This window comes from Gossypium hirsutum, chromosome D11, assembly GCF_007990345.1.
Source record: "Gossypium hirsutum isolate 1008001.06 chromosome D11, Gossypium_hirsutum_v2.1, whole genome shotgun sequence".
Taxonomy (NCBI): domain Eukaryota; kingdom Viridiplantae; phylum Streptophyta; class Magnoliopsida; order Malvales; family Malvaceae; genus Gossypium; species Gossypium hirsutum.
The window spans coordinates 28,627,972-28,641,789 of NC_053447.1; the positions used below are offsets into that span (position 1 = coordinate 28,627,972).

General features: G+C 33.5%; 2 protein-coding genes and 1 pseudogene across 3 annotated transcripts; 1 reads left to right on the top strand and 2 right to left on the bottom strand.

Moving 5' to 3' along the window:
• Nucleotides 1-1,937: 1,937 nt before the first annotated feature.
• Nucleotides 1,938-7,627, bottom strand: LOC107911114 (cyclin-D3-1-like; annotated as a pseudogene).
• Nucleotides 2,829-5,453, top strand: LOC107913296 (dynamin-related protein 5A). The gene is made up of 4 exons (XM_041104008.1): nt 2,829-3,301; nt 3,777-3,968; nt 4,848-4,980; nt 5,068-5,453. The coding sequence occupies exons 1-3, from the start codon at nt 3,227-3,229 to the stop codon at nt 4,905-4,907; spliced, it is 327 nt and encodes a 108-aa protein (XP_040959942.1). The 5' UTR covers nt 2,829-3,226; the 3' UTR covers nt 4,908-4,980; nt 5,068-5,453.
• Nucleotides 7,628-8,770: 1,143 nt separating the features above from the next.
• Nucleotides 8,771-13,095, bottom strand: LOC107913297 (telomere repeat-binding factor 2). Of its 2 annotated transcripts, XR_001688462.2 has the most exons (8): nt 12,888-13,095; nt 11,914-12,073; nt 11,551-11,762; nt 11,026-11,110; nt 10,655-10,738; nt 9,869-10,215; nt 9,664-9,799; nt 8,771-9,176 (listed from the first exon to the last, which is right to left on the bottom strand). XR_001688462.2 is itself a non-coding variant. In XM_016841840.2 (7 exons), the coding sequence occupies exons 2-6, from the start codon at nt 12,061-12,063 to the stop codon at nt 9,874-9,876; spliced, it is 873 nt and encodes a 290-aa protein (XP_016697329.2). In that variant the 5' UTR covers nt 12,064-12,073; nt 12,888-13,047; the 3' UTR covers nt 8,771-9,176; nt 9,869-9,873. The 2 variants fall into 2 exon arrangements, 1 of the variants encoding a protein (XP_016697329.2); XM_016841840.2 differs by lacking the exon at nt 9,664-9,799 and having other exon boundaries at nt 12,888-13,047.
• Nucleotides 13,096-13,818: the final 723 nt, after the last annotated feature.

A 13,818-nucleotide genomic window follows, 5' to 3' on the forward strand; every position in this document is an offset into this window, starting at 1 on the left:
GGCCAAAATCAGTAACCTTGTTTCTAGCGGAGTTTTGATCAGCAACAACAGAAGGGCAAAGGCCTTTCAAGTGCCCATACCAACCACAGGAAAAGTACACTGTCGATAAGGATTTGAACTCCACCCTTTGTACTCTACCATTAACTAGGACTTGCGATGTGAGCGGCTTCTCCAAATCTACATAGACCAGCATTCTAGCAAACCTACCCCTTGTACCACTGTCAGTTTTGTATCCAACCTAGCCATCTTACCCACTAGGCTGCCAATCTCCTTCAATACCCGTTGCTTGTATAGAAAACCCAGTAGTCCAAGAAAATGGATCCAGTTTAAGACCACGCTTGGAAAGGGTTTCGACAAGTTAAGGTCAACTGTCCACATTTAGACCTTGAGATAATGTCCAAAGATCACCCATGGCCCTTGGGTAAGCACCATTTTGTAATCATCTTTATTTTAAAATCTGACATAGAAATACCCGTTCTCGATATCCATAAGATGAAAAGGTTGTGATGGTCTTCAAAGCACAGAAATTCGATTATGAAGCACTATGTATCCAATATTGTGCCCCAATAGTTTAACAACAATAGTGGTCTCCATATTTTTAACCAGAATATTTTGAATTTTGTCAGAGAATTCGATAGTCGGGATTCCATTAACGGTGGAATTCAATGTCTCCAGCCGAAAAAACGAATCCTCGCTATCCATAATATCTGAACTTATAGATCCATTAGAATTTCTTCCCAGCTATTTGTCTTTCCAAGAGACATCAAGCGCCCGAACCACCTCAGTCTCCATATTCATCTCAGGATCTTCCCTCGGTTGCCGGAAGCAGACTTTCCTTAAGTTGCAATCTTTAATAGGGCCATCACTATCACCCCCTCCATCCCCGTCAATAACAAGTTGTCTTCCATCGAATCTAATAGTAAAAAAAATGTGTTTTTAATAATAACAAATCATACTTTTAATATAAACTTAAGCTTAATAAAATACACCAAAAAAAATAACCTTTCAATTTTCCCTACGCAAGCAATTTTTTTCCGTCACTAATATCTTCTTTTTAATTGTTTTTTTTTTAATTTTTATTAATACATCAAATTTTTTTTCAATTAAATTTTCATATTTTTTATCATCTTCAGATATTATTTTTTTCCTCATTTCTTTTATCATTTCCAAATTTCTTTATTTCACTCGGATTTATTTTATTATACTACCATCATCTATCGTATATTTTTTTTCTTTTACTATTTTTCATCCGATTATATGAAATCTTACATTTTTTCAAAGAAAAAAAATAATTATAAAAATAAAAATATTTTTATTTATGTATCAGATTATATGGAACAATATATTTATTTTTCTCATCATCTAAACATTTTTCCCTTCCACTAACCATATTTTATATACATAACTAACAAATTAAATATTTCTTAACACAATAACATTTCAAATATTACAATAATAATAAAAATTTAATTAAAATTATCACATTATAGAGTTGATAATTTAGTAAAATCAATATTTTGTCCAATTCTATCAACTTCTGCTTGAATGAGGTCGATCAAGAACCATGTGGTATTCACCTTTGGTTGCTTTTGGGGTACAACATTCTGGTAGCACTTTCCCAGCCTGAGAGCACTTTTCACAACGATGCTTCTCCCTTGACAACATAACCAATTTGCGGTCATGACCGCGTAACCATTGCCAACAGGAACTCTTGACCGTGTAACCACTACCAACTAGAAGTTTCATCTCCTTTAGTGTTAAATGGGGTATTTCGATTGGGGGTAGACTATTAACCGCATAACCACTGCCAACAAAAACTCTTAACCACATAACTACTACCCTAAAAACGACATTATGTTTTACGATTCGTTTATATATAAGGGTGATGACGTAACAATTTTTCCATAAAACAACACCACCATAATAATAAATATCCCCCTTCCTTCAACATAACACATTTATTTCTTCCTTTTTTTTTCTTTCAACCTAACAACAACAACAACAAAAAAAATAAGACCTTTACTTGTTAAGTTGGCGCTGAGGGTATATATAGTTGGTAGTGTCGCCACATCTAAAGTAGGGACTAGGAAAAAAAATGTTCACTGTTTTTGGAGACTCCATGTGAAGTGGCGACACAAAAAAATTTCAAAAAGAATATCGGTGCCGCCACATCTGATGTAGATACTAGAGAGAAAAAAAATTACTGGTATTGGTGGCTCCAATGGAGGCAGCACCAACAAATATTTCTTTTAATTCAATTTGGTGTCGTCACTTAAAAACATGTAACCAAAAAAATTATTCAATTTGATGCCTCCATTAAAGGAGGCCGCAAAAAAATATATAAAATATATTTTTTTTTCATTTACATCTGGAAATGCCTATGAAAATATGGTGTAGTGAAAAATTTATAAGGGTGTCGTCCTAAGAAGTGGCAGAAAAAAAAGATTTTTTTCATCCAATAATTTTTGTAATTATGAGACAATAATCATATCACATTTTGGGATGGTGCTACCTTGGAAAGAGATGGCACCCATTGACGCTATAGAACTATGTATTTTTTAAAATAATCTGATACTAGGGTATTTTCATAATTTTTTAATATTTTTAGTTATTTATCTAAAAAAAACTATCGATTCGGTAAGAATTGAGTAACTGTTTTAAAAATTATACGTTGAGATATGCATTGTGGATGTGGTTGTGGTGGTTCCTCTTATGATGGTTGTGGTGGGGGGGAGTCCGACCAGAAGAAAAAAAAAGACTATTACATGCATTGTTTTGGTTTTGGGGTCTGGTCGATAAATCAAGAATCAACTTGTAACAGTCATTTACCTTTTCCTGTTCCAAAAAATATATAGTCTGTTTGATTGGCGGAATTGATTTTTTGGAAAATCAATTACAAGTTTTCCAGTGTTTGATTGGCGGAAAATGATTTCCTATTGTAAAATATTTTACAAAACACGGGAAAAGGAGTTCTTGTTTTAGGAAAATGTCTTACCGTTTTGAATTCGGTAAGACATTTTCCGGAAAATGACCCATTCTTCTCCCCTTTCCCCTACCCCTTCCCTTTCCCGTTTCGAAGCCTACAATCGCCTCCAAGCCATGGCAGTGGCCTTCAGAGAGAAGTTGCCAATTCCCGAAAATTGTAGCCCTCGGCAGTCAATCTGATGGAAAAAGCTCTCTCCTTGAAGCTTTGCTTGGATTCCGTTTCAATGCGCGTGAAATTGAAATGGGTACTCCTCAACCTCTCATTTTACAGATGGTTCATTACCGTTTTGCACTTGAGCCTCGTTGTCGCTTTCAGGTGGTTTTTGCTTTTAGAGTTGGGTGCTTTTGGTTTAATAACTTTATATATTTTTAGGGGGTTTGTTTTTATGTTTCTATTTAAAGTTTTTTATTGATTTTTTTATATGCTGAATCGGGCTTTTATCTGTGTTTATTTAATTTATATGAAGTAATAACTGGATTTTGGATGGAAGAATTTCAAATTGTATAATCAAAAGAAATATTTAGAATCTATGATCGAAAAATTTAAGGCTTTTTCTTTATAATAAATTAGACGGATCAATTTTGTTAAATATCGATAATGTATCTATTTACCAAGGATTTATTTTGTTTTAGATCTGAATAATCTTAAACTATAGGGTTAATGTTTGCTAGAAAAAAGTTTTTTCCTGTAACATCTGGGTGTTCATTGAGTAAATGCTCCATTTGAGCAGCTTCCTATGTTTGCATTGTCTTCTTTTTCGTTGATACTTAAAATTGACAATTGAAAACAGGAAGAAGATTCTAAAGAATATGGAAGTCCAATTGTTTCTGGATCAACAATTGCGGATGTCATAAAATCAAGAACCGAGGCACTTCTGAAGAAGACTAAAACTTCAGTTTCTCCTAAGCCAATTGTAATGAGAGCTGAATTTGCACACTGTCCTAACCTCACCATCATTGATACCCCAGGATTTGATCTGAAGGTAGCTTGCTGGTTCATCTGAAAAAGGAAAATTCAGACTTGGATTGATTGAAATCTTTGTAGAAAAATGATCTTATTAATGAATCACATTATACTGATTGAAATATTTTGTTGCAATGCAGCATGTTTGACACTATAAAAAGCTAGTTCATCTACCATTTTCTGTTGTTTGAATTCTGAACTTTAGGGGTAAATGTGAAGATTCTAACTGTGTAAAGTTTCATGCCTCTTGAGGTGCCATTGGCTCGCATGCAGCTTCTGATGTGTGAACTATTTTAAGGCTTGAGTTAGCATCTTCCATCCTTTGTAGGCAATAAAAGTTTGTTTCTACCATACTGCAGTGAGAAGAAACCTGTATAACTTATTTGCTGATGATATTTGTTATCCAAGGCTGGATTTCCGGACTTCTTATTTTCGACTCTATTCAGATTGAAATTATTTGTTATTCTCCTTCCTCTGTTAAAAGTTTTCACTAGGTGAATGGAAATGCAAAAAATGTGTCTTTTTTTGTGTATAAAATGCACAATGTTGGGAGCATTTGTACAAGACCATAAGTACCAATTTGCTATGACATAAGACCATAAGTACCAATTTGCTATGACTGGCATGGTCGTCTTACCTTATATGTTCTTGCAATTTCAAAGCCTTTGCACTAGTAACAGAAGCTATTGAATGATAGAAAATTGCCATAGCATAAGGTCTTCTAATGTCTAAACTTGCCTTGTCTATGGTGTTGTTCGATCAATTGCAGGTACAAACTATAATGTTCAATTGCTCATTAGATATAATGATATAGAAGATAATGTTTGTGTTTTCATTGTTGCTCACCAATTGTTGGGTGATAAATCAATCTCCAATTTTCCTTTAAATTTTTTCGCAGCTACTTGGTGACAATCATGGGTTTAGTGACTCCATAGAGTGTGTCATTAGCATTGGTTGACACATATTCCGAGTTCGTTAAAGGCTTACCACGACAACCAAGGGTACTGCTGGTTGTCATTGTTGGAGACTAGGTATTTTACAAGGCTATGCATATCATCACCATGGTGTTATCCCTTATCATAATTTGATGTAAAAACATGTGTTTTATCTGATTGCAGGCCTTGTCATTTCTCTCACTAGCCGCGGCTTACTCAACTGCTAGTGTGACAAGTCTTTTGGTCAATGTCAGCTCGACATATTGCCCGTCAAAGATATGCAGTAGATATCAGTTGTCTGCAGCTATGGCTTTCATGTTGTGGTTTCTATCCTTTGCTTTAACTCTCTTCAATCTTTGGCTCCTTCTGTCTTTGTAGCGACTCGCAACTTTCAAGTTCCAACCCTTTCTTCATACACAAAAAGTTCAGCAGGCAGATCCTGACAATTCCATAGATGTTCAAATTAAGAAGTGTACATTGACCGTATTATATACAAACATCAAAATCTTGAACGATAAAATTGAATTTCAATGTTTTTTGAATAAAGTTTGCTGCCAATTTACGATTCATTGATTCATTTATCTAGTTCATACAGTTAATATTCTAGCTTAATAATTGAATATTATTATATATTTAATTTGATTTATTTAATTATAAATAAATCATTGCAATATATGTAAAAACAATTTAAAATATAAAAATTTATTAATAAATATTAATATATGTAAAAACAACTTTTCCGGAAAATATTTTCAAGAAATCTGTCAAACAGCAGAAAATATTTTACACAGATTCAATCAAACACCAGAAAATATTTTCCAGTAAATCATTTTACAGAAAAGTAAAATATTTTCCAGAAATCATTTTACGGAAAATATTTTACGGAAAACATTTTACTGGCAATTAAACGGACCCAAATTTAACAATGTCTTCAAATGATGGTTTTTATTTTAATGAAGTACAAACCTTGTTTATTTTAAGAACACTTAGAAGTTAGAAGGTGGTTCTGGTAGCCAACTGGATTAAAAACCTCAACTTGGTCTATAACGTGCATCATTGTTTCAGTAGCCAATACAGAGGGAAGATACTGCACAGATCTTGAATCTATGAGCACATATTTAGACCAAATGATGAGAGACAAGACACAAAAGGGTATCTTTTTTTGTCGTGTTTGAGACAGAGGCTTACTTACCAGAGATTACAAAAAGGAAGAGATGTTCCCATCTCTTAAGAAACTCCCGATGGAGATGAGTTTGTAATCCAAGCCTTCTTATGATGTGATCAAGGAATGAAAGTGGAGTAATTGGATGCATTTTCCATTTCAGTGTTAAAAGAACCAAAAGCTCCATTCTTTGAATGGTTTTAGCCTCAAACATATTTTGTCCCTTCAACCTATAAAAACAAAACATGTCATTGTGTTTCCAAATGAAACAGACAGACAGACATACTTATAGGTCTAGAAGAAGAGGAACACGGGTTTCTTCAACTTTAGCAGCCAAAGAGAGACAAGTGATAGCAACATGGTGAATCATCGATGGTTTATCTCTTTGAAAACAGAAGCTACTTAAGAATCTATCAAGATAATTAACAAAAAGCATCGTCGTGAGAGTGGTGAACCCATAGTGAGCATTGACTTCAAGCATCCACTCCACCGCCTCACGGCGGGCCTCATCTTCCCAAAACAAATCCTGTTCCAACAACAAAAAACGATTAAAAAAGTTGAAGCGTCTCCGCCATTGTTACAGACACTTAAAGAATTCTTCTACAACTTCACCTACACCATTCTCATCATCTTCTTCACAGTAAAGACCATCAAGCAAGAAAGAAGGGTAAATTTCTTCTTGTTCATGTTGTTGAATTGCCATCTTTTTTTTTTTTTGAGTCTCTCCCACTTTTAAGTCATTATACAAAACAGATAAAATGAAGCGTCTCCGCCATTGTCACAACCACTTAAAGAACTCAATTTTGTAACGTAAATTGAGTGGTTCTTTTATCTGTTTTCAGTTCACTTTCAAGCTGATGATGATGGTAGTGGGGAAAGGAAGAGACTGTGCGGTGGCTGGAAGGAGGTAACAAAGGATGGAGAAGCAGGGGTGGCTTGGAGGGGAAGAAGTTGAACAGCAGTAGAGGAATCTATGTTGTTCAATAAAATGCTGACAATTGTCATAAAAATGAATTATGTTGAGTCGATCCAATGTCATTAAAGTTGATCTAATACTTTACAAGTTGTAATTCAGAGTTTGGATTCATATAATAACTCTAGCTCTTACATACTTGATTCGTTATGATGATTGCTTAAACTACAAAGATCCAAATGATGTGATACTTGATTCGTTGGAAAGCTAAGAAATAGCTCATCAAGTTCTATGAAGACAACTTAACTCAATTTCATCCATAACAAAGCCAAAAACGTGTCACAACTCGAATGGTGTTTCTGCCAAAATCTGCCTCTCCATTCAAAGCTTGGGTCCACATTATTTCGACATAGGCTGCTCCATTCTTCAAGCCTTTTGCCACCACAATTTAATCCTCCATAATGATCATGGTTCAACGGCTCCCTTTGGATTCCATCACACCCATGGTAAGATAGAATTTCAAGCGTATATTCTCTTTAACTGAAAAAAATTGTTTGGATAACATAAGGTGAGGTGAGTTTGGGGTTTTTAATCACATTGTAACTCTCGTTTTCCATTGAAGGCTCAAGGCTGAAGCTCCAATGGAAGGAAAAGCCCTCTAGTGAAAGAAATGTATCCTTTGTTGGGTAAAACTTTACTTTTGCATTTTTTTTTCCTTTTACAATTCTAGATTATTTTTAACTAGAAAGTAAATAATTAAATACATATATTTTTATATGTATTTTTAAATTAATTTACTTCTTTACTTAATAAATCTATAAATTTTATTTTTATATTGTAATTAGATACATATATATTTGAAGGAATTAGATATATATTTTTATTATAAAATTAAAAATGAATTGATAAAATAAATATTACATGAAAAATGAAAAATAATTAATAAAATTATTATTTAAAAGAAATACATTTTTAATAAAATTTAAAATAAATTTAATTCTAATAAAATTTCTACTAAATTCCATTTTCAATCTAATATCCTTAATAGTTATTTTTTAATTTAAAAAGTTTTAATATTATAAAAACTAATGGCTACTACTATTTTTAATTTCACTGAAACTATTTGCGCCACCCATGGGAAGGAAGAAAGTTTCATTATTTGATTAAAAGGTTGAACAAACCTTGAAATTCGTTTTATCGATTCAAGTTTCTTTGACATTTACTATGATGGCTGAAATTAATGCTCTTGTTGCTGCTTTAAGCTGATGTTGTGTTTTTGAACTTTGTGTCAAGTTTTACTACACACCTACCTGGGAAAACCCTTATTTATAATGCGGTGTCATTTGTACGTAGCGTCTCTAAACTCTCTTTTTTTGCTTTTAATCTTTTGGAGCTTAGTTCCACTGCTTATCTAATTTCTCTGCTTCCACGTAGGAGTCCCCGTCGTATATTGCTAATATCCCTTCAAATAGGTTAAAAGGGAATGCTTTATCATCACCATCATTCTCTGCAAGCCTGAAATATATTTGATCTGAGAGTATGAAGGAATGAATTGCTTCGGCAGGAGCTCTTGTTTTTAGCCCTTAAAAGCCGTCATATTTATGCTGCTTCATCATCCTCATCCTACATGTGTGGCACAAATCCATGCTCATTGTGAGCTTGGAGAGTTGGCAAGTTCAAAGCCATTTTCCATGATGCTTTGGGAAGGTCCTGGGTTGTGGGTAGTATGGACCTACAAACTTCACACGAAGCTATAAAATATTGCAATTGTAATACAAGTCAAATCAGATGATGTAGAGAGAGAGAGGTTGTTTTGTTTAAGCGGCCATTAGCCACCAGTAATACTAGCTTGAACACCCACTAGCAGAATTGCAGTTCAATTGTATACGGGTTGACTTTCAGTAGAGACGGATCATATATCTCAAAGCGTGCCATCATGAATGCCTTTCTCTATTTCTTTTTGCTATATCTGTACCCTTTTACTTCATGATAAAGTTATAGAATCACTAACACCTCTAACCTCCTTTACCAAATGTTCGTACAAAAAGAAGCACTTGATGGACCGATTTATCTCACATTTTCTTCTTTACAAGCCTAATATATTTACAGTTATAGACATGATCGCGGTTGGTATGCCATGCCAGCATGATGTCGGAGTCTGATGCATTGTTCCAGCAATGAGCTAAAGACCAAATGGTAGGTTTCCATTTATGCCATCTGCACAAGTTTGCAACCGATATCAAGAAGATAAACACCACAAGTTCAACAAAAGATATGAAAATATATTGCAGTTCACAAAAGAAAATCAGTAATATACTGCAGTTTTGGAGAACATGAAAATGATGGATGACAAAAATGTCTGGTCACTCATCATTCTGTTGGATGTACTTCACAACTAATATATTGTAGTTTCTGACAACATGAACGTGATGGATGTCAAAAATGTTTGGCCGCACCATGTCACTATTTCTTGGATATACTTAGTGCAAAATAAACGGAAAAGTGCATCTATGAGGAGGAAAAACTGATGTTATGAAGTGAAAGTAACTGCCTGATTTCACAGGGATTTCTTTTACGAAATTATCCTATCTCTAAGTCAAAAGAAGTCAAAGGATACTAAACAGAAAACGAATAGCCATTCCTTCCTACATCTTTGTCTCAGAATTTTTTCAACCACATAGAGGAAAGGTTGAAGTAGGCTCACAGAAATAAGTGAAATGAAATTTGTTCAACGGGTGTGAAGTTGTTGCAATGAAGGTTTGTTGATTGGCAGAGCTGCAGGGGGTAAATATCACGTTTATCCCTCTTAAACAACCAACTCGAGCATCCACTGAGAAAACCTGTGTTTTCAAATCTATGAACATAGTTCACTAAGAAGAATACTCAAGAACTGATTAAAGATGATTTACCAGGTCTATAGCATCCTAGACTTCAATGCTTTCTCTGCTGCTTTAGCAAAAATTGTTGCCGCTTCTGCTTCAGCTTCTGCCACATCTGCCTCTCTTGCTGCCTTTTCAGCCTCGGCAATTGCAACTTCTGCCTCTGCAACTGCTTGTGCAGCAGCTGCAGCAGCCTCTTCTGCAGTCATGCTCCTCATTTTCAACAAATCTGCATTAACTTGGGTTTTAGTAAGAATGTTGATGCCTTTCTTCTTTGCTTTTGAAGATTCCTTTGGCCTTCCTTCCAAAAGAAGCAGAGGAGATTTTCTTGCTTCGGAAATAGTTGAACGCGGTGCAACCTTGTACTTGTGCTTTACCTATTAAAATACACATTGAAAAGATGAGTCAGTCGCAACTTATGAACATTAGACTAAATCTTCTTTAGAAACATATTTTCCCCATTTTGTGAAGATATGCCAGTAACTTTCCATATGTAGATCAGAAAACTAACATCAACATTTCATGCAACTAATGAGGAAGAAAAGTATCAAAGTTGTTGGACACATTTTGCAAACAGGAAGCAACCTTTCCCAGCGGTCTTTCTTTAAATCTAATATTACAATTGCATATGCCATATCAATTAACCTTAATATTGTTTTCAGGAACATCAATGGCAAAAGTATCACCTAAGCAATTCTGTCTGAATTCTAAGGACCTTTTCGATGACCCTGGGACACTAATATTGAATTTATATGCTTGACAAAAGTAATAATATTCCACTGATATTGGTCCACCAGTAATTAACAGCATGATTACCTTTACCAATGTCCCATTTGCTACCAACAGCTTTAATTTAGTTGCCAATAGCTTCTTGAGGTTTGGTGGAGTAGCATATTTCTCCTATAATGTCAAAGACAAACCAACTCATATTAGTTTAGATGTTTGCAGAAAACATTCACAGTAATTTCAGAGCTGAGCTTTAGGTTAAAAGATTTTAAATCAGAAATAGAACAAGAAAGGAGAAAAAGAAAATATAAGTTCCATACCTACTGGAGAACAAGAGAGAAGGAAAATTCTTGACATATAAAAACCATTACAAAAACAAAAAATCCTCCAGCAGTTTAGTTAAATGAGTACTTTTCTTTTTAGTATTCAGAATTCAGGAATAATCCAAGAAGGAAAAGCACCTCTATGTATACAGCAATTGAAGCTCTGTCAGAACCGGCTGGCTCTTTCAAACTAGTGATAGCCTCCAGTAAAATATTGTCCAACCTACAACATTGAGAGGATATCACTTAAGCAGCAATGAATATGCCTGAACATAATCAGAATAACATGGCTCTCAGTACAAGACTGTTTTGGCCTACAAAGACCAAGAAGTTGGATAATTTTGGTTTTCATCAGTTACAAATAAGCGCTGTTGCCCAAAGGCACTAAAAATATGTGTATTTACAGCCAGTTTAAAATGAAACAATATAGGAAATAATAAGTTTTTCTTTCTGTGTCTTTTCATGTTGCAAGTATCTGAACCTCATGTAAACAGGTTCAACTAAAAATAACTTCAATATGATATACAAATATGTTTAATAAATAACCTTGCAATTTAAATAGAAAAGTTTGAAATTGTCGTTATTTAATATCTAGGAACTCGTATACCTACGTTCAACTGGAAGTAAGTTCAGTACCACATAAGAATATACGTAATAGATAACCTTGAAATCAGTTTCTTGGAACCAGTTGCCCTTGGTGTTCCACTAGAAACTGCAAGGGGCTTAGCATCAACGACTTCTTCTCTTGGAGGTACAGTGATTAGAGCCATGGGGTTATCATCATGTTTAGCAGCCAACTGATTTCTTTTAAAGGCAAGCTTGGCCTTCTGCCTTGAGCCCCATATGGCGGTTGCATTTATATTTCTCCATTTATCCTGGCCACAATAAAACTATACTCATTAGTTCACCTCCATGCAGTTAATAAAGGCACTATCAGGACATAGCAACCTCTGGTCATTAAACCAGAAAATTTAAAAACTTATTCCAACAGTACTTAATGAAGACTGCTAGAGGTCAGCTACATACCTTGAGATCCACATTTGAGCGTGAACGCAAGACAGAACTAAACTCAGGATCTGAAAGTATATTGCGCCATTTACCAGTACCATGCTTAAGAACTCCTGCCTTGAGGGCCGCTTCTTCTTCTGCTGTCCATTTCTGCTTAGGGGCACCCATTAACAAAGTCCTGAAATCCCCAACGAAAGAAAATATAAACAATAGGAATTAGAAAAGATCAATCACTAGTACCACTCAATCCTATATGCTTATGCGCCTATCCATCATGTTTAGACAACTAGCAAAAAACATTGTAATTGTAGAAGAAACAGGTGCCAAAACTAAATCAAACCATTTCAAAGGCAATAATCCTATTTACACAACCACCAGACATTCACAGACAGATTTTTTCTAGACATTTTCTAAGGCTCCAATGCTCAACCGTAGTGAAATTCCACTAGTGCAGAATTTAAAATTTCACAATAAAAACATACCAAAATAATGAAAAAATAGAAAAAATAAAATCCTTGATGCAATTATGTTTGAGAAATTTAGACAAAGTTCTACAAATCCAAACGCCATCTAAAGCATAAAGCTCAAACTTTCAACATCTGTTGACTCAAATTATACATAAATTTAGACGAAATCCATCACAACATGTATTCACAGCTCAAGAAATGTACCTATCACTATAAATCTCTAATTTCCTCTAAAAAAAATCAAAATTATATTCTGAAAGGACAGATTTATGAAAATTAAAAAGTGTAATAGATTCATGTCCAACTTTTTTCTCCTCTGGAGAACAATATTAACCATGATGAAACAACAAACAATCAGATTAATGCATTTTCATCCAAAGCTTAGACTTCGACGAAACTTCACAACGATCAATTTATCTAGAGAATTCGAAAGAAAGAAAGAAAGAAAAAACCTTTGCATTAAATACTGAATTTCGAATTATGAGTGAACTTTGGGGAGAAAATTGAGGATGAAAAATGGAGTACCTGATCGGAGAAACGAGTGGCGCATCGGATTTTTTGTCGAGAAATTATTCTTACAAAACAAAGAACTGGGAAAAAAATAAAAAAAAAAGTGTACTTTTTTTCCCCAAAAGATATTAAATAAAATAGAAATTGAGGAAATGTTCTTTTTAACTACTACTACTACTCGCTTCTTTTTGAGGTATTTATATCTATGGCTTATTAGGTGGATGAATGTATGATCATGAGAAGTGGTTATAAAATATGAAAATTAACTTCTAGCCCCTAATCTCTCTCTAAATTAAATTTCAACCCTAGATTTTGGATAATTAGTAAACTAACCCATCAAAGTTACTTAAAACATTGTTTTATGATTAAAAATTAATAAATTTATCATTTCGCTACACTTTATAATATATAAATGTTTTTAATTTCACAAGCAAGAAATTATAATTTATCTCATTTACTTATTTTAAAATAATAATTGAAAAACTCAAATGTGGAGAAACTTCTAAACTTTTGTTGTTGAATGATTAATTTGAGCAGTCTATCATATTTTAAGATATGCATATGAATTTATTTGTTAAACTTAAAAAGTTACTTTTAAATAATAATAATAATAATAATTTAATTTTGTATAACAAATTTATATTCAATAAAAAGAATCGTAATATAAATATATTTTATTATAGTATAAGTAGTATTTCACTTTTATTTATGATTTTGTATTATAAATATTTTTTGAAAATTTCCATGCCATATGATTTTTATCTTTAAATAATGGGTTTAACAATTAAATAGGAATAAGATTCTAAATATCATCAAAACTTTCCATTTTTATATCTTCTTCAGATCACAGTTGTCTTTTAGAATATATCCCATAGTCTTAGTTAAATTATTCAAATTGATTTTTGTGATTTTTCTTTAATTTTTAAAGGATTTATAATACCATTTA